This window comes from Dendrobates tinctorius, unplaced genomic scaffold (genome assembly GCF_039654945.1).
Source record: "Dendrobates tinctorius isolate UK_male_01 unplaced genomic scaffold, ASM3965494v1 ptg000070l, whole genome shotgun sequence".
In the NCBI taxonomy this organism is placed as follows: domain Eukaryota; kingdom Metazoa; phylum Chordata; class Amphibia; order Anura; family Dendrobatidae; genus Dendrobates; species Dendrobates tinctorius.
Window position 1 is genome coordinate 54997557 of NW_027361738.1, and position 25203 is coordinate 55022759.

Here is a 25203-nt window from a genome sequence, read left to right on the forward strand (position 1 = left end):
CTGTCAGGATTCTTCAGCGCTGCGAGCGGGTGGTCATGTGACCACAAGCATGCGATTTGTATACTTCCTGCCACATTCCGACTAGACCTGTCCAGCCTCACTGAACTCACTGGCAATGAGCGAGGCCGTGCAAGGCTAGTCAGCAGTGCACATGACCGATTTTAAGCAAATCGCATACTTGTGAGCACCAGAGAATCCTGAGAGTGCGCGCTGTGGGACAGACTGTGTATATGGAATCTATCAGGCACACAGCTCTCAGGAGGTATACATCTAACTGCGGCCACAATCGGGATGGAGGCCAACTAATCTATCCACCATAGGCAGCCACTGAACAATAACACAACAAAAAACATAAAAATAATTAGCATATGCTACATATGTGCAAAAATCTTTAACTTTTTGCTATTTTCCGACACTCTCACTACATCAAATGTGCTTTAAGCCAAAGTAATGAATTGCGACTTTATAAAATAAAAATCACAATAAAATTCTCAATTTTCCTTCGAGACATAAAGTGGAGAAAAGTTGAAAAACAACTTGAGATTGAAGTTCAATCATTTAATTTAGAATTTAAAAAAAATACGGTAAGCTGGTGTGAACGAGCCCTCGCGCTACTAGAAAAACAAATCTGGACATTTTTTCCAACACTTATCTGAACTCAACTTTCCGGCTTGACGGTGTCCTGTAACCATTTTTCACACCTGTTTTTGACATTCACAATTATAGAAATATTATAATGCCAGTTGAGTTTCCTAGGTAATCTTTGCAATGGATCCATAACAAACATGTCATTCAGGTGAGTTTTACATGCGCTTCTCATTCGAAACGCGGAAGAGATAAGTGTACTGTATGCTGAATTTTATTTATTTTTTTTAACATAGATTTTTGGTCCAAGTGGAAAAACACTCATCTGAACTCGTCCGGTCACTTACATTGGTCCGTTTTTCACATGGACGGACAGCATGTGCCACACTCCAGACATGAACGCGAGAGCCTCAAGTATGCCTCTTAGTCTGTTGCGTTCTGATCCCGAGACCTACGGTCAGTCTGTGCACCGTGGTCCATACTCCGACCATGAAAAATGGATATGAGAAAGTAACCGAAGACATTGAAGACCACAGTATTTGCTGAAGAGGTGCAAGTTTGACAAGGTGCCGTCCCCGCAGGACGCCATTCGTGTACTGGGTCCTGGCCATCACCTCAAAGCTAAATTTGTGTGCAGTGAGCCTGTACATGGCTACCTTCCTAAGCTGAGTAATTGAGTCTTGTTTGACTGAAATGTTAAAAATAAAATTGATGGTTTAGACCCCTCATCATCTTTTTGTTATTGTTTCATGTCCTTTCATGAGTGCTGCGATTCTGGATTTTTTGGGTGTGGCGTGAGCTCCTATCAGTGCACCCTAAATTTCCTTAAGTAGAGTGACGCGTTCTGTGCTACTATATATGTTTTTTTTTCTTAAAAACTTTGGTGTGTCATAGCAAAAATAGGGGGGACTATAGGGAGAGTCCTGCCCAGTCTGACGCTGGCCCCCGGACAGTTTCTTCCTCCATCGCTCTAGTTGATTGACAGGTGGATTCCAATGTGTACAAATTACGGGATGACCTGCCAATCACTTAGAGCAGTGCGAGGAGTCAGTGCTTGATTAGTCTTTCCTATAGTCTTTGACCGACTTTTCAAACTAGGCTTTCTCCGAAAAGCCAAAACATTTTCAAAGAAAAATAAAAATGCCTAGCTGCAACCATTGATCCATGCAGCCTGAGATTTGGCAGCATGGCTCTAGTGATAGGAATATTTAAGGAAAAAAAAAAAAAGTATTCCTGAGAGGGGTTCCACTAGTTGAACCTCTCTAGGTCTGATAAATGGGGATCCCATTTCTGGGACCCCAACTATCACGAGACTGGAGGTCCACGGACCCTTTTTAGCAGATCAAACCAGTGAGGAGAAGCCGCTTGTGGCATAGTAAAAGAATGACAAATGTGGCAGCAATATTCTCTTTACATCTTGCTTTTCTGCACTTCCTACCCGTTTTGTACAATTGCATCTTGAAGCTGGATGATTTCCTTACAATTGTGTGATCAGATTGAACCTGGAAATAAAAAAAATGGCTGTGCAACAGCGGGAGGTTGTGTACTCACTATTATTGGTAAATTCTAGCTAAGTAGCGATGAGCGAACGTGATCAGATAAGGTGTTATGTCAGCATGCTCCGGCGCTAACCGAGTGTCTTCAACATGCTCAAAAAATATGTTCGCGTCCCTGCAGCTGCTCGACACATACAGGGATTGCCTGTTTGTTAGGTAATCCCTGCAGGTGTTGCACCTGTCGATCAGCCGCAGGGACTCCAACATATTTTTTTTTTTTGAGCACCCCGAAGTCACTCGGTTAGCACCCGAGCATGCTCAGATAACACTTTATCTTCTATAGAACTTTCAAAATCTCTGAATGCAGGTTTTAAGTCCTCCGAATATTTTTTTTTAATACATAATATGCAATGCATTATGAAGAGTGTTACATAGAGAAAAAGGGAAAAAAAAAAAAAAAAAAAAAAAAAAAAAAAAAAAAAGCACATTGTAAGACACAAGGAGCAGCGTTGGAAACCACATACATATTTTAAAGGAAATGGTTCCAAAGCTTTAAAAAAAAAACAAAAAACTCCCACTTGTATTTATGACAAAAAAAAAAAAAAAAAATTATATTATATATATATATATATATATATATATATATATATATAAGCAATTGGTTCACATTTCCTGCAAGGCTATGGACAGACATACATGGGGGGTGGGGGGGGAAAGTTAAATAGTTTTAACCATATACTACATAGGTTTCTTCCTGAGGTACACTGTCGATCACAATACGTGATGCAGTTTTAGAAATCTTGACTTTAAAAATTGCTAAAAATAAAAGATATATACGGTATATTCAATTGTTTCACAATTCATATCACGGTATAGAAAATGTGTGAAAAAGGCTACCATATCTATAACACAATATATACATACAGGTTTTTGGATTTTTTAGGGGAGATTTTTCCCCATTTGCTATAAAAGATATACAGGAGGCCGATTTGTGACAAACTAGAGTTATATTTCCGGAATGTCAGAGCAGCTTCATGAGGTGGATGGGTTTTTTGCGCTGAGAGAATATAGATTTCTGTACATTTCCAGCTCTTGCTCCAGCTCCTTGTTTTGTCTTTCCAGCACGTTGCACTGGTTCTCCAGGCATCTAATATATGCCATCTTCCGCTGTCTACACACTTTCGCTGCTTCTCTACAAGTGGTGAAAGGCAAAATACCAACAAAAAGAAAAAAAAAAAAAGAAAAAATATTGGCGCATGCGATTATATAAAATACAATATCTTACAAAAGAAATTAAAATTATTCACATTGTCATTCACACTCGTGATTTGTTGGAAACCTAAATGAATAGGACTTCAATCCCAGACTCGCAGTCCACCATGGAGTCCGAAATGCAACCGCTTAGGCCAACGCCAAGTCCAAAGCCAAAAGAAAACCCCGTTATTCTGCTTTATGACAATATAGATCTTTGAGGGCTTTGAGTTCCTCAATTAGAGTCTTGTTTTGGTTCTCAAGTACAGCCACACGATTCTCAAGACACTTCACGTATTCCTTCTTCTTCTTACGACACTCCCGAGCGGCTTCCCTAGGACCAACATAAAAGACATGACTATGGCAAACGGCCACGCTGAGAAACACGAGTAGCGGCCTCCACCCTCACGCCGGCCATGTAATAATAGCAACGGGACAGCGTAGGAACAGCTTAACAAACGCCGGATCAATGTGTAGAAGCAAAAAAGAAACCACTGGCCGTAATGATGGCGTGGAGAAGCGAGACACACTGCATGCAAAGCAGAGAAGCACAAAAGATATGAAACGAGGTCAGGCCTAAACACAAAAAAAAAAAAAAAAAAAAAAGCCAGGCCTAAGAAAAGGTCACACAAAGGATAAGATAAAACAAGCAAAAAGATCCTGAAAAATAGCCAAGACATATATGAATGAAGCCAAGTTTTGCAAAAGCAAGTCATAAAACCCATTTCTCATAACCTGAGTCAAAGCTTGGGAGGGAAACGGGGTAAGGGGTCTGATTTTAAAGGTTAATTTTTCCTAACTTCAATATTGATTACAGATTTTTAGGATAGGTCATCAATATCAGATCGGTAGGAGACTGACTCTCGGGAACCCCTACAATGAAATGATTCCCTTGAATTGAAAAAGAGCTGCAGTACCATTCATGACCAGCACACATGGCATGGCGCTGTGGAAGTTCTGGTGAAATGAACCTCCTTCAAATCAGCAGATCATGGGGTGCATGGGAGGAGGCCCCCACTAATTTGGTATTGATGACTTCTCCTGAGGATAGGTCATCAATGTTTGCATCTTGGGAAATCCCTTTAAAACTTAATGAGTAGTCATCTATATGTTGCACTGGTTTTACTTACGAATTGCAAAACTTCCCCCCCCCCCCCCCCCAAGGAGAATTGTTATACAAACCCTTTAAAGGGAATCCGTCACCCATTTTTAGTGATACAATGTAAAGATATCATTCAATTGTGTGTCACATGAGGATTCTATTAGGACTTTTGATTCCCCCTGACCCCGCACCTTTGATGCACAAATACCTTTTTTTATCTCGGTTGAGATTATGTAAATTGCCACGGTCCGGTCCGATGGGCGTGGCTTATTCGCCTTCTCCCCCTCCTCGGCTTGCTGAACCTAACTTCATCTGTGAATATCACAGATGCGGTAGTTTTTCTGCGCTTGCGCATTGAATTGTTCAGCGCGATCTATGCCCTGGAAGTCTTCACATGCAGGACACTCTTCCTGGACGCCGGATGCATGCTGAAAAATACCGGCGCGTGCGCAGTACCGATTATATGCTTTGCCCATAGTTGGACAAAGCATACTACGCAAGCGCCGGATGCCTTTTCAATGCGCAAGGTGGAAACACTATGTCAACGCAGGAAGAAGAACGAAGAAATGCGTAGAGCAAGACGGGGGGGTGAATAAGCCCCGCCCATCAGACCGCACCGCGGCGTTTTTCATACATCTCAACCGAGATAAAAATGGTATTTATGCATCAAAGGTGCGGCGTCAGGGGGGAATCAAAAGTCCTAATAGAATCCTTATGTGACACACAATTGAATGATATCTTTATATGAGATCACTAAAAATGGGTGACAGATTCCCTTTAAGGCTACGTTCACACGTTCAGTATTTGTAAGCCAAAACCAGAAGTGGAAGAATCAGTGGAAACATATGATAGACACACGTCACCACTTCTGTGTTTTTACCCACTCCTGGTTTTGGCTTACAAATACTGATGTAAAATACTGACCAAATACTGACTATGCGAACATGGCCTAAAGGATGTGTGCAGTTGTCGTCTTTTTTCCCCAGACATATTCAACCCTGAAAACCACCTGAAAAAGCGCTAACTAAACACTCAAAAGAATGAACATGCGCATCTCTAGGCAAAACGACTTGATTCTGCAAATGTTCAATCTTCTGATTGTCTTTACCACTTTAGGTTTCAAAAGATGCCAAGTGGCTGAAAGAGAAGTCAATGGGAAGGATGAAGATGCCCAAGTATCTTAACAAAACATTAACAGGCACCTAACATTGGATGAAACTTTTGGCATGTCATAGTAATGGGCCAAAAGTTTTGACCAGAAAGGGTAAAACGTCCTATTTATTATGCCTTGCACTTTTCACACTGGCCACTGGGCTACTCCAATCTAATACTGTTCCTAACAAAAGAACTTTCAACAGTCTCACTATCATCACAGACAGGATTAAAATGATACCAGACGCTGCCTATCACCAGAATCCTCATTCTCAGTAGATGAAGTCACAGGTCGCCTCCTCCCCCTCCCTGCACAATGACCTTTACACCCGCTCTTTAGATGCTTCAAGACAAATCGGCATGAGAAAAGAAATCAGATAAAGCATCAGAGAGCACACAACCATGTTATACGCTAGTGTGTGTGTACCCTAAAAGTTGAAATGTAGAAACTTTTATGGGATTTCTTGGGTTTATAAGGCAAAGAAATGATCTTCACAGCAACTCTCCTAATGGTCTGTGATTTGATGTAACCAGCCTTCACTTATACCAACCCAGAGAATTATGGACACATCCTGATATAGATCTGCAGACAACACAGCCATATGCAGAAGCGGTTCACAGTATCATGCGTAACACGGTGCAGCCAGATGGAGGGTAGAAAATGAAGATCCAATGGAGGTAAAGGATAATGTGCAGCGTGAAGCAAGGTATATGGGAATTAGAGTGATGTGCACAAACTCTGCTATCTGCAATCACCCAGCCTCTTGTTAAGCAGTAGCATGCAAATCAGGCAGAGCAGCATGCCGCTAGGACAGCAGAAGAATGAGGTTTAAATCATGGAAAGGAGCATTTAAAGTGTAATGCTGGAGGACATACAGGGAAAGTTCAAATTTTAGCCAAAGTTATGGAGCGATAGACGTTTCGCCTAGATGCGTCATCTAGAGTGCAGTAACTACAAAGCACAACAAACATTTATACTGGCCACGGTGAACACTTGTATTTGATATAGAAGCTACAAGGCTCATGATGGCACTGCTCAGTCCTCATGTTGTCATGGCACAGCACTGGTTAAAGAAGCACTCCTGTTAGTTTTAGGACTCCCTGAACTTGTGTAAATGCTAGTGTAGCGCAGTGTCAGTGTGTTAATATACTCACTGATCGCGGTCTGCTCCGCTTCTGAGTCATGTGACAGCTATTCAGACTCTGGATAACACTGTGGTGTCTGTGTGACCCTACAGAGCGTCAGAACAAAGCCTCATAGACTTATACTGTAAGGCCGGGGTCAGACTTGCAAGAATATCGGACGAGTCTCGCACGTCAATACCGGGCACTGCCACCGGCACTTGGATCGGAGCGTTCAGCTGCATGTATTTCTATGCAGCCGCACACTCCGCTCCCGAGTGCCGGCGGCAGTGCCGGGTATTGACGTGCGAGACTCGTCAGTTTCTCGCAAGTCTGATCCCGGCCTAAAAGAGACTTCCGACACACACAGAGTACAGAGTGATCCGGAGAGTCTGAATCGTCTTCACATGCTTCAGTAGAGGAGTGCAGCTGCACTGGATACTTGAGAAGATGGCGATCGGTGACTATAATAACACACTGACATTTACTGGGGTTTAGGAAATTAAAAAAAAAAAATTAACGGGAGTGCTTCTTTAACATTGGGGACATGTCCGGCTCCATAACATGGCCAAATTAAATCTAACTTAGAGGGGTATTCCAATTATAACTACTAGATCTGTGGAGGTTTGATGGCCAAGACACCCAACTGATGATTACAATGGGGGCTACCGTTTCAGCGGCTCTCTTCAAGACTGGACATTACCGAGCGCTGTACTCCGCTTCCTCCGTCAGTGCCATAAGCTGAGATTGAAATGACAGCAAAGATGCTCGACCACCAGTCTGATCCAATGGGGAGGGGACACAAGTCCCCATTAATGGTCTCAGCAATCAGACCCCCAACTGATCCAGTAGTTACCACCAATAACTAATAACTCATTAGAACTGGAGTTCCCCTTTAAGTTTACTTTATGTGGCTAATTACCGGTTTTTCATTAGTCGCATCTCTCGCTTCCGTGTTGTCTCCTCCGCCAACTGCTGAGGAATCTGCAAGTCTGTCGATGAAGCTGCCAAAATGATCCCCTGAGCCAATCCAGAGCCCGGTGTGTGAATCTGGTGCGCTGGCATCTCTCCAGTAGCAGCTGCAATATACAAATTAAGAAATTCTCATTGACAGAGATGTAGTCATGTCTGTTTTGGAGAAATGTAGCTTTTGTGGCGTAGGTTTGTCCCTCCTGCCGTCACCATAGCCGTCCCTAATATAAGTGTATCTTTTGTACATGTCAAATACTGCCCACTACTAAACCGCCATGCTACGGTTTCCCTCCCCTGCACCACCTGATGAAGTCATGTGCGCTGTACCAATGCCATTACAAATATGTGATGTCATCACTCGGGAATCCACCAGGACGAATAAGACGGACGGGAAAGCTTTATAGGAGAGTTTCAGCAAATAAATATCATCCATTGGAGAATGATCAGGTCAGACGTGGAAGAATAAACTGGATAAGGGATCCAAGAGTATAGATGTGTGTGCACCTATAGATACTGTTCATATAGTCTGCTTAAGCAGGCTTGGCACTCTCCACAAGGAGAAACGTTACCCCTTAGACCTCACCTATCAGAAGCCTCCGAGCCAAATCAGAACTCCTGCTTTGCACTGATGAGTGGCAAAACTCCAGAAACATGCGCCTGCAAATGAAGTGTCTGGTTTGGCTTCTTATCCCAACTCATACGAGAAGGTTCGTGTTAAACAGTCCATATTGAGTTTTGGGATTGCTACCTCCAATAGATAGCACTATCGTTCGTGTCCTGTTCCTCTGATGAGGTTACTGGCATTTTATTTTAAGGCAGAGTTATCTGCACTCCAGTGCTCCAATGGTTAAAGGCACTTTGTACTTGCAATACGTCAAAGATATAAAGTTATCTCAGCGGTGGAGGTTGTGACGTCATTCTGCCTCCTCCCTTATTACACCTCCATGAGTAATACAGTCTAGTCGTGACCTTGATCGCAAGAGCTTGATCCTTCCCACGGCCATTGAAACGAGGCAAAGACAGTTATCATTTACATACAGGAGACGGGCAAAACGGAAGTCAGGAGATCACAAGAGAGAAGGAAGAGCAAGTGGGCGGTGAGGGCAGAGGTCTACTCGGGCAAGAAAGCTACATAGGATTCCTCAGGAGACCCCGAATATGGAAACAGGACTATTCACTGCGATGCGGTACCTACTAGTGGGGCGAGAGGCTGGAGTCAGCCCAAACACCCAAAAGCCCGGCCATGGGTTAATATGGCCAGAAGGAGTAATGTACATATACACATGGAAATATTACACTACCCTCAGTCACATATGTGCCTCTGTGTATTGATGAACGGTGTGCTGCAGTCTGTCGGATGAATGATCAGATGCTGCTTCTATCGGCAAACAGGGAATCCAAGGAACTTAGCCAACCACTGCCCAGATACAGGGCGAGTGGCATCTCCTGCCCAGGGGCCCCCGGGGAGCACAGCGGTTCTCCTGCGGGCCAGTCTGAGCCCGCTGCATGTAGGTCTACACACAAGCACATGTATCCTGCATGTAGACACACACCTATACCAATGTATACACAACCATTCCAGTATTATACAGACACTTCTATACTGGAGGATTAGTATAGCTGTGTATAACGCAGGGTTTTCATAATATAGGTGTATAGAATGTATGTATTAGAATGGATGAGTGTATATAATGTGTGTAGCCATATACAGTAGAATATATACACACATATATAGCTGTATGTATGTTACTGTGAAAAACTCGGAAACTGCACATTAGCATCTACGACATACAGTAAATGAGCCAGTATAGAGATTTATATACAGTGTGTAATATATCCACACACAGTATACTCTCATTTTTGTGTATTATATATAGCATATATACAGATGGATATTTATGTACAGTATATATATATATATATATATATATATATATATACACACAGTGCCACACACCCCCCCATACACAGGTATGGCCACACTCCCAGGCTCCCCGCACTGTCCGTCCACCTCAGCCGGAGCTGCCGGCCTCCTCCCGGATCAGTGGCCGCACTCACCCCACATGCTGCCGGCACGGTCGCTGCGGTCGGTGCACCGGGCTGTGGCCGGCTCTGCGGATGACGCGGCTCGCTGCTGACGTCAATGTGCATCTTGTTAGTGTGACATTTCCACTTCCCCGGCTGTAAGCGGATTCCAGGAAATCTCATGACGTCAGCGGCCGCGTCATAGGGGCGGGGCCGGGCAGCAGCTGACAGCCGGGGCTGCTCCCCCTCCGCTCTGCTCAGCCAGAGCCCGGTCACCAGTGACGGCCCATGCTGGGAGTTGCAGTGCCACGGGTTGGATGAAGCCGCTGAGACCAGTCAGAGTAGGTGTCAGGAGAACTCCTGGAGGCGACGTGTTAGGTGCAGTAGTCCTCGGACATGACTGCCTCTTACCGTAGTCATCTCTGGTCACTGCCATGTCTCCGCCGCGCTGCTGTGTGTCTGCCGCCAGTGCGGCCGCTGCCGCCTATTAATGTGCGCGGCCGATGACGTCATCGTGACGTCACTGCACAGACTAGGAGCACAGGGTGAGCTGTGTCATTACAGCGCTGAGAGGAGGGGCATGGAGCACTGGCTGTACTGGCGATGACGTCACTGCACAGGGGGGACAGTCCCAGAGCAGGCGGTATACAGGGGGCCGCTCAAGGCAAGGGGTGTAAGGGGGAACACAGGGCAGGGGGTATACAGGGGGGGAACACAGGGCAGGGGGTATACAGGGGGGGAACACAGGGCAGGGGATATACAGGGGGGGACTCAGGGCAAGGGGTATGCAGGGGGGTAACACAGGGTAGTGGTATACAGGGAGCCACACAGGGCAGTGGGCAAACTGGGGGCCACACAGGGCAGGGGGCATACTATCAGGTTAGCTTGGTGACATCACACGTGGGTTTCAGTCAGGTAAACTACTGTAGTGACACAAATCATTATCAGTCAGGCATGCTGCTATGACAGCACAAATGTGTTTTAGGCAGAAAAGCTGCTGTGACATCACAATTATTTCAGTCAAGCACTGTGCAATGACATCACAAGCGTGCTAACGTCAGGTAATTTACCGTGACATCAACAATTTTCGATCAGGCACACGGCTATGACAGATAGATAATAATTAGGGATTGTCTAACAAACCGGTAATCCCTGCATGTGTTGTAGCTGTCTAACAGCCATGAGACATGCAGTCGCATGGACTCGAACATATTATTAATCGAGCATTCCCAAGACACTCGGTTAGCACCCGAGCATGCTCAGATAACACCTTATTCCAGCACATTCGCTCATCACTAATCTGTAACAATCTCTTGCTCCACTAGATGGCGACTGTGAGGTGCAATGACATCACAAGTGTGTTAACGTCAGGTAATTTACTGTGACATCAACGATTTTCGATCAGGCACATGGCTATAACATCACAAGTGTTTTAACGTCAGCCATTCTACTGTGAAATTACATTTACGGTATTCATGTAAGTTCAGGGTTGTGTACTTGACAACACTCGGATAGAGGCTGCCGTAAAAAGAAGAGACCCTCTGGACTCTGAGACCCTCTGCGCTCCCTTTTGCACCTGAACCTACCAGAAATGTCACTGCCAGAGACTTCCATCTGGATGATTCCCTGCGTCTAATGAGTCTAGTGATGGAGCATCCCAACTCTAATCATACACTGGGGGTGGGAAAGGGGCGTCTAGGGGGCAGAAACGTGCGTGGTCTCTCACACGAGCCGTGGTGTCACAATTGCTATACACTAAAAGTGTGACTATGTGTAGCATACATGGTGTGAAAATACTTAAGGGGAACCTGCCGTGTGAAAGTGGCATCTGATCTGCAGGCCGGATGTTATAGAGCAGAAGGAGCTGATCACGTTGATGTACATTTTTCTAGGAAAAATGTCAGTAAATCGAGCATTTTAGTCATTAAAAATAATGCACATGAGTCCAGTGGGTGGTCCTACTCTGTGATTGACAGTCTTCCTTTATGCATATAGAGATAGCTGTCAAACACGAGTAGGACCGCCCACTGGACTCATGCATACAAACACCAGGGACTGCAAAGACTAATATACAAGTTATAGTGATTTTTTTCCAACCAACCAATAGATCATTCTGCTCAGCTCCTCTTTCTTTATACCAGGGTGTCCACCAATCGGACTGCATATACAACAACACAGGTTCCCTTTAAAGTGAACCTGTCAGTAGGATTGTGCACAGTAACCCACTGACAGTGTCAGGTCGGCACCATTATACTGATTAAATTGATAACTTGGTTGATGAAGTCCGTCTTGTGGTTGTCGTTTAAACTTTATTTTCGTCAGTAGCTGCTACTGCACAGGTGCTGCAGGCGCCATCTTGCTAGAGAAAAAAAATAGTCTCCTCAAAGATGGCGCCGTCTGCGCAGAGCAGCTATCAGCAAAAATAAATATTAAACAACAACCACAAGACGGATTTCATCAACCAAGGCATCATTTTAATCAGTATAACGGCGCCGACCTGACACTGTCTGTAGGTTACTGAACATAATCCTGCTGACAGGTTCCCTTTAAATATGGGACAAATTTCTAACCTTACCATGTAATAAGTAAGGCACCAGTGGCTGTAGCAGCTTCAGAGACGGCAGATGAGCAGACATCTTGTCAGTCCTCATCCCTATTCGATTTACAGTGGATATAATAAAGTTTGCACACCCCTGGTGAAAAGCCTATTTTTTTGTCATGTAAAACAAAATCATACCAAGAAGAATAATTTCAGAACTTTTTTCCACCTTTAATGTCTCCTATAATCTGTATAAATTCACTGAGAAACCAACTGAAATCATTTAGAGGGGGAAATAAATATAACCAGACTAAAAAAAACGTGGTTGCATAAGTGTGTACACCCTCTTATAATTTGGGATGTGGCTTTGTTCAGAATTAGTCGATCACATCCTGTTCAGTAGTAGCCGGTGCACAGCAGCCATCTTTTACCGTGGTCGGCCGCGGAAGTCTGTGTGTCCGATTTTCACGCACTGTCAAAATGGAGAAGGTGGAGAAACGTTTTCTTTTTCTCCACATATGAGAAAAACTGATGACGCTCAGACCAAACTGTGAGCAATGTCTGATAAAAAAAATTTTTCTCATACGTGGAAAATACTTACGTCTGATTGAGCCCTGAGTAAGGAGGTTATTTTATTTTTTTTAAATAAATCATGTAATTGCTTTATATTAATCGTCATTTACTAGAACTCGGTCAACCTCTCCCATCCAGAATGATGACGTCCTTAATGTACCCATTGGCGAATACTGACCAGAAAAAAGAGTACGAGGATCCACATTATCTGAGAGGAAGAATCCGCCGCTGCCTGGTATGAAATATCCGTCTCCGTGTCCCCCTAGGCCGACGTTCGGCACAAAAGCTCTGGGATCAGGATCTTGTTTGACCTCCACGGGGAAAGTCTGGAATTCCGGCACTTCATGGTGGACTTGGACTCGGTTACAAATTGGAATTTCTTAAAATGAGAAGAATGGACGTAACCGCATAAGACCAAACATCACGCACGGGCTGACAGGCGCGCTCTACGGACGCATTCTCCTGCTCCTAGACATTATTCTCAGCCTCGACAGTCCACATCTTACAGGTTTCATTTCATTCTGTCAGCACTGCTGTTGACTATCAAGAAATATGTCAACTCTTAAAGGGAATCTGTCACTTTACACAAGCTGCCCAAACCACGGGCAGCATGAGTCAGAAGCTGTCCGTACATGTACAGCCAGGTACGTTCCTCTCTGCAAGGCTCCGGCATTTCAGAGAAAAAATAGTTTGACGATCGGTCTTGGGACCATGTCCGGAGAAGAGGCTAGTCCAGGGCTGTTGTACCCGGCTGGCTTTTCGAAGTGCCGCTCCAAATGATTGACGGGTCTCTTCCATGTCAATTGCCTTCAGCACCGCTGGGAGATCGCATGAATCAGAAACTGGCTGCAAATGTGTTTTTTTTACTGCAAGGCTCCAGCATTTGTCAAAAAATATCATTTGAAGATTCACCCTGGGACTATAGTCGGAGACGACACTAGTCCGGCGCTGTACCTGGCTGGCTTTTCTAAGCACCGCTCCAAGGGATTTACAGGTCTATCCCTATAGAAGAACCTGTCAATCACCTGCAGCAGAGAAGTCGGGCGGGGTGTGCTTCCGATCACATCTCTACCTATGGTCCCCAAAATACGGTGGTTTGGGGAACATGAATAAAGTGACAGGTTCCCTTTAAAAGAGTATTCCTATCCCAATATGTAGTAGGTGTAATAATAATAATATTTGTAAATATCTCCAACTAAAAATGTAGTATAGTTCTCCTGATAACTGATGTCACTTACCCCATGTGCAGGGCAGTGCAGTAGCTTAGGTATCGATGGTTACAACCACTAAGAGCTGTCTAACTAACTAACTGTCACTAAATGAGTGTTTGTAATCACGGATACCGGAGCTACTGCAATGCCCTGCACATGGGGTAATCCACATAGCGAATGAGAAGAACTATACTACCTTTCTAATTTGAGTTTTTTGCAAATATTATTATTACTATACCTACTACATATTGGGATAGGATCTTGGAGATGGGAATACCCCTTTAAGGCCTGAAATAGTAGTGTCATCATTTATTCACAAGATATTTAGCGAGTCTGACTCAAGCTATGGCGAACAGCAGCAAATGATGAGCAAAGGAAAAGAAATAAGTGAGCTCAGACTGCGGTGATGTCACAGTATACTGATATAGTAACAGGCGGGGCACAAGATGACACCCTACAATAAAGATGCCCAGCAGTAACTAAAGGCCCAGTCACGCCTAGAAATTAATGCTAGTGCTAATGATTTTTAAATATTCCAATCACTGGCCACGGCGATTTCTAACTGTACAAAATACTGACTGATAAACTATAAAACTATTATTCTTTGATAGGGGCAGATCATCCTTTCCGGAGATCACTGTTATTATGTGAAGGCATTAGCTGAAAGTAGATCTGAGCCCAGATTTCACTATACAAACGGCCTACATTTTTTAATAGATCTCGTAGACCTGATGCACTTACTTTATAAACCTTTGCCATAATATCTGATCATTTTTAACTGGATTTTGAAACTAAGTACACCATCCTCATCAGGTCTAAGATATTTAATAATGTATTCAGTTTGTATTGTGATCATTCCCCAGATTTCTGTTTGACCCTCCTAGGCCCCAATGCAAAATGTGTAACTGGTTCATTACCTATGTGCCCTTTATAATACTCCATATGTGGCAGAAGACCCTTGTGACAGTGCAAGTGTGACCGCTATATCTGCAGCCCCTATAGTTTTTCCCCATTGTCATAGCATATACCTCCAATTAGAAATGTAGTATAGTTCTTATGATTAGCTATGTTGTAGCGCATTGCAGTAGCATAGTTATCCACGGTTATGATCACTAACAGCTAACTAACTGTCACTATATCAGTGGCCGTAGCCATGGATACCTAAACTACTGCAATGCCCTGCACATGGGGTAAGCGACATAGCTAATCAGGAGAACTATACTACATTTCTAATTGGAGGTATTTGCTAAATTTATTATTATTACTACACCTACTACATATTGGAGTAGGATATTGGAAATGAGAATACCACTTTAGGTCAGATTTTTCACAATATGGAACTTCCTTAATGATGAATCTGACTGTGACAATCGCTTTAAGCTTGTTAAGATGACAATTTCTGGCATTTAACCTTGAGGCACAAGAAATAAATGGGGTATTCCCACCTTAGACCCCAGAATGTACTCTAAATATCTGATATGGGTCTTATGTCTAGGACCGCAGATTATTTTCCGCTCCCTATTGAGGCATAAGGCCTAGAGTTGAGCGAAAATATTCACAGGACTTAGAGACCTGGAACAGAGCCCTGCCAACCCTTCAATACCCGGCAGCATCCTCGGTGCTTTTATGATTAGTCGTCCTGTTGCGTGTGACGTTGTGCCAGACCTACCAGTCAGAAGAGGCATTTGGAATGCCGGCAGGTAGGACTCTGGTCCGGTGCCCACAGACCACAAATGTGGCCATTGGACCAGGGGGGGTCCTGCAAATCTTTTTTGCTCAACTCTAATTGGGTCCATACATACTACAGGATAGTCAGGCGTACCCATGGATTTTGGCGGTTGGGGCTCACTAATGTAATGTATATGTGGGTTTCCCAATGTCTAGGGAGGAAAATGGCGGTGTTGGATTTCAACATGCCCAACATTTTATCGCCAGATGAGAGAAACCACTGCCAGAGCGCATGTGTATGGGGTAGCTGGAAGGAAACGCTATCTGAGGAGTATGGTCTTTCTATGTGATCCAACATCGTGACGGCACTGACATACTCCCTAGAAGTCACTGGGCCTAATACAGTCTATCCATTGACCTCTGTTATAAGAAAAATCTGCATAAATTCACTAAGAACACTTGTCTGATAGACTTCACCTTCATATGGTAATGGTCCTACCTGGTGACCGAAGATGCCATTCTGTGCGAGAAGCCGGTGTCGGCATGGCGGACTGGGTCCCGCTCTCTGTACATTGCTCAGTACTCTCTAGGACTGCAGACATGTCAGAGAATCGGTGCCTCAAAATGCCCCTAGATGACACACAGAGGAGAAGGGATTTACACAGGAATTAATGGAAGGAGTACAGACAAACCCTTCATTATGAAAAGATATTTAAAGGGAAACGTAGGCTTAGGTGTCCATGGTTACGACCTCAAACAACTGTCACTATGTGAATGGCCGTCACCATGAATACCTAAGGTCCTGCACATGAGCTAAGCGACATAGTGAATCAGAAGAACTATACTACATTTCTAATTGGAAGGTATTTGCAACTATTATTATTATTACACCCACTACATATTGGGATAGGATCTTGGAGATGGAAATACCTCTTTAAATTTTAACTTTTCCTCTCACAGCCCTACAATTAACTTGACTCCACTCATGGACTAACCTCCCTATAAATATCTACCTTTCAATCTAATTGTGTGATGAAGAACGTACTTTACTCTTCGCATTTCGTACTCACGTATATGGATGACATTCTCTCTTGTTATTATCTGCTTCAGGTAATTTTAAAGACTCCCAGGGATCCTCAATTTTTACCTACAAAAAGGAATGTAGACGCAAATGAACATGCCAGACGCAGACGCAAAGGCCTCGATTTGTCAAGTCGATTGTACCAGAATCCTGTTGTAAATCGCTTCGAAAAGGCACAAAAATGTTGTGACTTTTGGCGTTTTCACAGCAGTTTTACCCAACTCCGCCAAAATGAGAGCAGAGCTGGGGTGGAACAGAAACGGAATAGGGTGCGTGATGCCACAGCTGGTCTAATTCATGACGAGTGGTGGCGTTTCTTACGCCAGAAATATTAATCCAGTCTGTAACTGGAGTAAGATTTGTGGCGAGGCGCACAGAGGTGCCGTCACTCATCAGGTCCGCCTGATTCATTAGTGGCATGCGCCTCACTACAAATCTTACTCAAGTAAGAAACTGGAGTAAGATTTCTGGTGGAAAGAACTAGGCAAGTCGTCATAAATTAGACGAAATGTGGTGTCACTGTCCCGTTACGCCTCAGCTCCGCTCATTTTGGAGGAGCTTGGCGAAACTGACGTAAAAAGCCAAACCATGACTCTCCATCCAGTCCTGAAAAAGAGGGAAAGGTGGGAAAAGATAGCAATTAGAACCACTATTCTTGTGATGGGTGGGAGACCCCCAACAATAAGTCATACATCACCTATCTTACATACAGGTGATCTTTTTTTTTGGGGGGTGAGGCTGGAAACCCTCTTTAAGGACACTAGTTCTGTCCTTAAAGGGATTTTCCAACTGTTTTTTTTTTTTTTTTTTTTTTAAAGAGTCAAAGTTATATCTTGAGTTTCTTTTTCATCTCAGCATTAGAGAAATCATACTGTTTAATTTTTACATTGACACAGTTGAGTCTTGTTTTTTTTTTTGTGGGATGTGTTGCATTTCTCAATGCCTCCATTTTAGGGATACTTGTATAACCTAATACATTTTATTTATTCTTTCTATGATGAATGGGAAAAAAAATTATCCATCCTTTTACGTTTTAGATTTTGTGCTATTCTCCATGCAGCATAAATAATCTGATACCTCTAGGCCATGTTCCCATGCTGGGTAAATACTGTGTTTTTTTTTTTCTGCTTTTAACGTCCAAGAAAAGTGGGTGACTGGCTACCCAGCAGTTACCTCTTCCCTCCACATTAGCTATTGGGTCCCCCCAGTGCCACCTGCTTACAGGTTGTTCTTTTATAATCTGTTTTTCCAGTGTACCTCCTCCAGTGGTCCACCTCGCGCGACTGATACCTATTGGGGGCGCTTTTCACACATATGCACGTTCTTTAAGGGGCTGGTTCATCAGGATTCACTATACTGCCTTGGCTATTATACCAACTATGGGGACGCCCATTTTTGGCTGTTATTATTATTATTTTTTTCTTTGAGATACCTTATATTCAGGTGATCATCTTATTTGCCAAGACATTCCCAATTGCGCCTCTTGACCTGTATTTGTGGCTAATATATACTGCTGGTTGTATTTCCACTGCCTGTTTCTTGTATTACAACTTCACACGTTTTGCTACTCAGGCCATTATGGACACAGGGTGTTGTTGTGGCGTCCCTGAGGGTTCAGTCGCCACAGAGGTACTGCACCTCCTCCTGAGGTGTGGTGCCCCACCATTCAGGTAAGGTGGAGACACCTGACCACACTCCAACACCTGCATCCCACACAACATAGTAGTGTAGGAAAGCACCTTTGGTGGCTCCCTGCTTGGAACACAAAGAGTGCTGGGAGGTGGGTGGAGCTTAGTCTGCACCAAAAGATTGGGAAGAGTTTAGGATTTAGTCAGTCTGACGGGGTCAGAAGTAGAGAGAAGATCCCCGGAGAGGGATGGACGAGGGAAGTGCTGCAGCGGACCTCAGTGACCTGGGTCTGCTGGCACAGGAAAGAGACATTGATGGAAAGCCTGACTCTTTATAAGAAAGATAGATTTGAACGGAACATATGGAGAAGAGGACTGAGGATTAGGGTTAGAGCAGAACCCTTCCCAAGTTCACAGCGCAAGGCCGGGGTCCGGTCCCCGATGTTGTATGGATACTAATGGTCCTGCAGCAGACACCGGAGGAATAAAAGTTGTCACCACTTTATTCCCACACAAGACTTGGGGGCACAACAGCAACGTGAGTGAGCCGGGACTTACTAGCAAGGAGTCCCCGAAGCAGGCTACAGCTGTCTGCCATACAAGTAGAGTTCATAGGAACATCTGACAGGAGGAACTCCAGTGTAAATCAGTACTGAGAGTACTCCACTATAGGCGCAAAAGGGAGACGTTCAGAAAAGGCACATATGTTGGCGGAGTGTTGGAACGGAGTACTTCACCTTGCCTGGAAGTTGACTGAGCTCCTGACCCGGAGGACACGGCACGGATGCGGGCACCTGTATGCACAACAGACTGTGAGTAAAGCTTAGAACTACATGCCCTGGTGTCCTCCGCTTATTCCAGCGCCAACACCCTCAGCACTGCTACATCTCTGTGCCTGACACTGCACCATCTACGTCTCTCCCCTATCTCTTCACTTACACTGCCCTGGGACTACTGCCCTACCTGTGGAGGGCCACAACATCATTGCTGCACTACACCATCTGTTCCAGAGGATCTGCTTGCAGCGTCGGCTTAACACCTTTCTTGCTGAACACCACAGGTGGCGTCACGAATCATTCAATGAACACTTCTGCTATTTACAATGGGCGCCCAGGGCCACTGACCGGGTCATAGCTGCCGTGACAACAACCCCACTTGTGGAGATCCGCGGGCCCGGTACCGAGTACCGCGCCGCCCTGGGTGTGAGGGCGATCAACTCATTGTCGTGTTGGTATATTGTTTTTAATTGTTTTTATTGTGTATGTTTTTAGGTCTCAATAAAAATTGTGCTTTTCACTGTAATATCTATTAGTCTATTAGGTGTGCGCATTATTTATGCATTGACCTTTCCTCTTCCCGTGGTTTATTCTGATGTTTTTCATGCAGTTTGCAGCACCCTACTCATACTCACTGGCTTATTAAGTAGTGCACCCTACCCTACAGATATAATTCATCGGTTGTTGACTGGTCCACCAGCTAAGTGCTTCAATTTGGATTGTATAGTGCTACCAACTGCCTTGCCAACATCGTGCCCAAGATTCCTCCATCTGGGCTTTTCCTCTCCATCCTGTATCCGGATACTTCCTCTGTCCCTGCCTGAAACTTGTATTTTGTCTCAATCCGGCAATATGATTGATTCAGAGGAGGAACCACAACACATCTATTCCCCAGCTAGGGTTGACAAAGCGGCTCCTGTCCTTCAAAGGGTAAAACCTTTGTTCCTTTTGCTAGGAGGAGAAGAAGTCTTCCAAGGGACATAAATCCAAGCTGGTCAGCCTTGTGCAAGTCCTCCGGAAACAAACTTGCCGAGTCCCTTGTGCTTCTATCAGTTCCTCCTATCCCTGTGGTTCCCTCGGATATGATTGAAGTGAAGAACTTTTGCACTGAAGTGGGTTCTGGGAAGAGTGATGAAAACATCTGCAACCCTGCCATTTTTGAGAAGAGTTTCTGTCGGCGTGGCTGATAAAGGGGGGTATAAAAGGGAATTACTGTCACAGCGGTTACTCGCGCACTTTCCCGACACTGTATGTTCGCTGCTCTGCTTATCCTCACACCAATAACGCTGCGCTGACTCCTCATGTAGCACTTCCAACTCTGTTGCATATCCCTGATGTCTCCACATGACTATAGGGGAGTGTGAACAGATCCTACAGGAATTTAACCCTGCTGTGTCCTACAGGGTTTGGATTCCCCAGCCAATCACCAGCCAGCAGGTGCTATACAAGACACCACCGCCCTCCATGCCTTGCCTGAGCTTAGGTTCCAGTATGATTTTGTCTCTAGCTTCCTGCCAAGGTGTACCTCTGTTTAGTCTCTGTGTTCAACCCGGCTTGTCTACTCATTTTTTCTTATTTCTCCACTCCAGACCTTAGCTTTGTTTGTGAACTCGTACTGCCTGTCTTGACCCCGGATTGTCTATCTACTCTTCAGCATCACCCCTCTACACCTCACATAACTGTCCATGGGTCGTTTGTGAACTCGTGCTGCCTGTCTTGACCCCGGATCGTCTATCTACTCTTCCGCATCACCCCTCCACACCTCACATAACTGTCCATGGGTCAACTGTTGTAGATCTAGACACTGCCCTGGAGTGGCAACTGGTGGCTATGCTGTGGCCCAAGCCTATCCTCACCATCAGAGGCGCTAGTGAAGACCAGATAGCCACTTAGTCATACTCTTCCAAGGTAAGCCCGGTCAGTGGCGCAGTGGGTCCACAGCCACCACTGTTACATGTCAGATACATTATGAAATAATTAGTAAATTAATGGAATTACCTTGTTTTCACACCTAACAGGAGACTCACTAACCACATCAATAGAATAACATTCGGTAACAACATCAGGCGTACTTCTATCGTGATATGACGCAGGAGATTCAAAGGAGTCACTCTCAGAAACAGTTTTGATCCAACTTCGATTTTGTGGTGACATATGAGACTCCATAGTCATTTACCTGAAAGAAGGACATAACAAAGATACATCAGAAAATCCTCCTTAATTATCATAAAAGCGCAAAATTATCTTTGACTTTTATAAGGCCCAGACCAATAAGCAGGTAGGGAAGCCAGCTTACTTCTGACAAGAGCTCCTATCCACACCCCAACATAATGAGGTCAACAGGGTTCTCATGGACAGAAGCTAGTATGTAATTAGCAGTCAGACATGTCCTCTCTAGCATGTGTTTCAGGGGAAATGTAGTATTACATGCCAGCCATGGCTGACCATGAAACACATGGACACCCTAGTTGTGCCAAGAGGAGATCTGCTCTGTGTGATGAGCTTTGTGCATTGGCTTATAGGGGATTCTGAACTGGAGATCTATATTAATGATATTGGTATACCTTACTAAAGTATATTATGGGTTGTATTTAGGAGTTGAGCCCTTTCAAAGGTGTTATGCACTTTCTAGTCGGTGCAAGACCTCAGGTATGCAAAACGCATTGTAGTGCAGCAGTATCTGCACTGTGCAGTGATGAGGGAGGCAGTGACCCAGGAAAGTTCAAAGCAAAACAACTCAACTCACAAAAACACAGCACACAATATCCTCCAGATCGCAGCCGGTAACCATGTCCTCTGGTTTGTAGCCGATAAACGCGCCAGTCCACCTCCGAGACCAGTTGCCGTGGGCGACTGCACCGCTGTGTAAGTGTTATGAGTAGCAAGACTGGACCCCCTGGGTCAAGGTACCGGGATCCCTGGGGCGAGCTGGCCTGGTGGTGCCGACCCCTATACAGGGACCGTTAGGAGCAGGCCCGAAGGAGTCGAATACCGTGACAGTTGATACCAAGAGGGGCGGCTCAGGTGCGGGTGAGACAGACAAGGCAGAGTGTCAGGAGCGACTGGAGTCAGGAGTGACTGGAGTCAGGAGTGACCGGAGTCAGGCGTGACCGGAGTCAGGAGCGACAGGAGTCAGGAGTAACCGGAGTCGAGAGCGACGAGTCAGGAGCGACTGGAGTCAGGAGTGACCAAACGGGGCCAGAGTACCGTACGGAAGGCACACGATAATCAGGTGCCTCCATGAGGGAGGAGCCGCCTGATATACCCTGTGCTGGAGCTTGATTGGCAAGTGCTCCACAGGGAAGGTGCAGAAGGGGTTAAGAGAGGGGAAGAGCGTGCACCCGTGGCCTAAGGTGCATGCCCGGGACAGGAGCAGAGGAAGAGGAGGAAGCCCTGTGCAGAGCTGCAGGACGGAAGACCGGGGGTGCCACGCGCCGGCTGGAGCGGGGAGTGTTATGAATGGGTCGCCGAGGAAAAAAAACAACACAAGCTAAATCTCAGAAAACCAGAGAGGTTGGTAACTATGCAGACTGCAGATCCCTGATTCTAACACGCAACTAGCAGCAGTCGTGGAGCGTTCCTACGTTGGTCCTAGATGCCTCATCACAACTGGAGAGCTAAATAAGCCTAAAACAGGAAAAGAGGAAAACTAACTGCCCCAGAGCAGACCCCAAAGGAAAGACAGCCCCCCACATGTATTGACGGTGAAACAAGATGAAATCACATACAAAGGCAGGGAAATAGGCTGAGCAAACGATGGGGCCAAACTAACTAGAAAGGACAGGAAAGGAAAGACACTGTCTGCAATCTGCCAAAAACCCTACCAAAAAATAATGCCCAACACATCTGATAGCAAAATTAACCCTGAAGTCACTAGACTTCTCCCACTATATCAGCACTCTGAAATATTCTGAGACAGAGCAAAAAGAGGCCAATCTAATATGGGACAAAAAAAGAGCAAATTGGCAAATACAGATAAATAAGAGTGGAGATTCAGCACAGCCCAGCCGGGCTGGCTGACCACACAAAAAACTGAATTGACCAACAAGAGCAAGTGTGAACATTAGCAAAAACAAACTTAACTTTAGAAGACTGGAACAGAGCTGAGTCCAAGACCTGAGAAGCAGACTGAATCACCAGCACCAGGATAGGGCGTCGGCTGTCTTATATCCAGTCTGATACTCCAGAGATCCAATCGTTATCCTCCTCCTCAGGTGGCAGATCACTACTAATTAAACCAACCTCACTACCTCCTGTCACCACCAGAGGGAGAACGGAAGGAGAACTCTCAACTGGTCGAGCAGAAAATGAGCTCATAACAGTACCCCCCCTTGAGGAGGGGTCACCGAACCCTCATCCATGCCACCAGGCCGATCAGGATGGGCCCGGTGAAAAGCACGAACCAATCTATTGGCATGAATATCAGAGGCAGAGACCCAAGAATTATCCTCCTGGCCATAACCCTTCCATTTGACCAAATACTGGAGTCTCCGTCTAACCAAACGAGAATCCAATATTTTCTCTACCTCATATTCCACATTGCCTTTAACCAATACAGGGTCAGGAGGTGCCGCCACAGGAACTACTGGTTCAACAAACCTCTTCAACAGTGATTTGTGACATACGTTATGGATTTTGAACGTAACTGGAAGAGCCAATCGAAAAGAAACAGGATTAAGAATCTCCAAAATCCTATAAGGTCCAATAAATCTTGGCTTAAATTTTGGAGATGCAACCTTCATAGGAATATTCTTAGACGACAACCAAACCATATCACCCACTTTAAACCGGGGACCAATGGTCCTATGCCAGTTGGAAAAACGCTGGGCCTTTTCCTGAGAGAGTGACAATTTATCCACCACTTGGTCCCATATCTGCTGCATGCTCACAACCACAGTTTCCACACCTGGGCAGGACGAAGATTCCATTTGCCCTGAAGAGAATCAAGGATGAAAACCAAAATTACAGAAAAAGGGTGACATCAAAGTGGCAGAACTAGCTCTATTGTTCAGTGCAAATTCGGCCAAGGGCAAAAATGAGACCCAATCATCTTGATCAGCAGATATAAAACATCTTAAATAAGACTCCAGGGTCTGGTTTGTTCTCTCAGTCTGCCCATTGGTCTGGGGATGAAACGCGGAGGAGAAGGATAACTGAATTCCCAGATTGGAACAAAAGGCTTTCCAAAATCTGGAAACAAACTGGACCCCTCTATCGGACACAAAGTTCTCAGGAATCCCGTGTAACCGAACCACCTGTTGTAAAAACAAGGGTACCAACTCAGCGGAAGATGGCAACTTTGGGAGTGGTACAAGATGGACCATCTTCGAAAATCTATCAAAAATTACCCAGATAACAGTCATTCTCTGAGAGACAGGAAGATCAGAAATAAAATCCATTGAGATATGTGTCCATGGCCCCTTGGGCACCGGCAGGGGCATCAGCAACCCACTAGAACGAGAACAGGGTTTAGACCGAGAACAAGTCCCACAGGACTGTACAAAATTCCTGACATCACGAGATAAGGCAGGCCACCAAAACGACCGAATCACCAAATCTCTGGTACCAAAAATACCTGGATGACCAGCCAATGCGGAGCAATGGACTTCAGACATCACTCTCTTTCTCCACAGGTCAGGAACATACAATCTTCCCATAGGGTAACGCTCAGGTTTATCCTCCTGAAATTCCTCCAGGGCGCGTCTCAAATAGGGCGAAATGGCAGAAAGAACTACCCCCTCACCTAGGATAGTAGTAGGCTCAGTCACATTAAGAGAATCAGCAAAGAAACTCCTAGAAAGGGCGTCTGCCTTAACATTCTTAGTGCCCGGAAGAAAAGAGACCACAAAATTAAAACGCGTGAAAAACAAGGCCCATCTAGCCTGTCTAGGATTCAAGCGTTTGGCCGACTCCAGATAAGTCAGATTCTTGTGATCGGTGAGGACCACAAATTGATGTCCAGCCCCCTGCAACCAATGTCTCCACTCCTCAAATGCCCATTTCATGGCCAACAATTCCCGAT

The 25203-nt window shown here is 45.0% G+C and overlaps 1 protein-coding gene and 2 long non-coding RNA genes across 6 annotated transcripts; 1 reads left to right on the forward strand and 2 right to left on the reverse strand.

The window, feature by feature from the left end:
- Nucleotides 1–537: 537 nt before the first annotated feature.
- Nucleotides 538–10248, reverse strand: CREM (cAMP responsive element modulator). 4 transcript variants are annotated; one of them, XM_073581654.1, is made up of 3 exons: nucleotides 10117–10248; nucleotides 7631–7787; nucleotides 538–3273 (listed from the first exon to the last, which is right to left on the reverse strand). In XM_073581654.1, the coding sequence occupies exons 1-3, from the start codon at nucleotides 10139–10141 to the stop codon at nucleotides 3114–3116; spliced, it is 342 nt and encodes a 113-aa protein (XP_073437755.1). In that variant the 5' UTR covers nucleotides 10142–10248; the 3' UTR covers nucleotides 538–3113. The 4 variants fall into 4 exon arrangements, with proteins under 4 accessions (XP_073437755.1, XP_073437758.1, XP_073437756.1 ...); XM_073581657.1 differs by lacking the exon at nucleotides 10117–10248 and adding an exon at nucleotides 9739–9919; XM_073581655.1 differs by having other exon boundaries at nucleotides 3070–3666; nucleotides 10117–10247.
- LOC141095584 (uncharacterized) lies at nucleotides 9911–15479 on the forward strand. Its single transcript, XR_012233431.1, has 3 exons — nucleotides 9911–10046; nucleotides 11031–11076; nucleotides 12931–15479. It is a non-coding gene; the product is annotated as an uncharacterized lncRNA (long non-coding RNA).
- A 749-nt stretch (nucleotides 15480–16228) lies between these two features.
- On the reverse strand, nucleotides 16229–21285 carry LOC141095585 (uncharacterized). Its single transcript, XR_012233432.1, has 3 exons — nucleotides 21180–21285; nucleotides 16767–16843; nucleotides 16229–16326 (listed from the first exon to the last, which is right to left on the reverse strand). It is a non-coding gene; the product is annotated as an uncharacterized lncRNA (long non-coding RNA).
- Between the last annotated feature and the right edge of the window lie 3918 nt (nucleotides 21286–25203).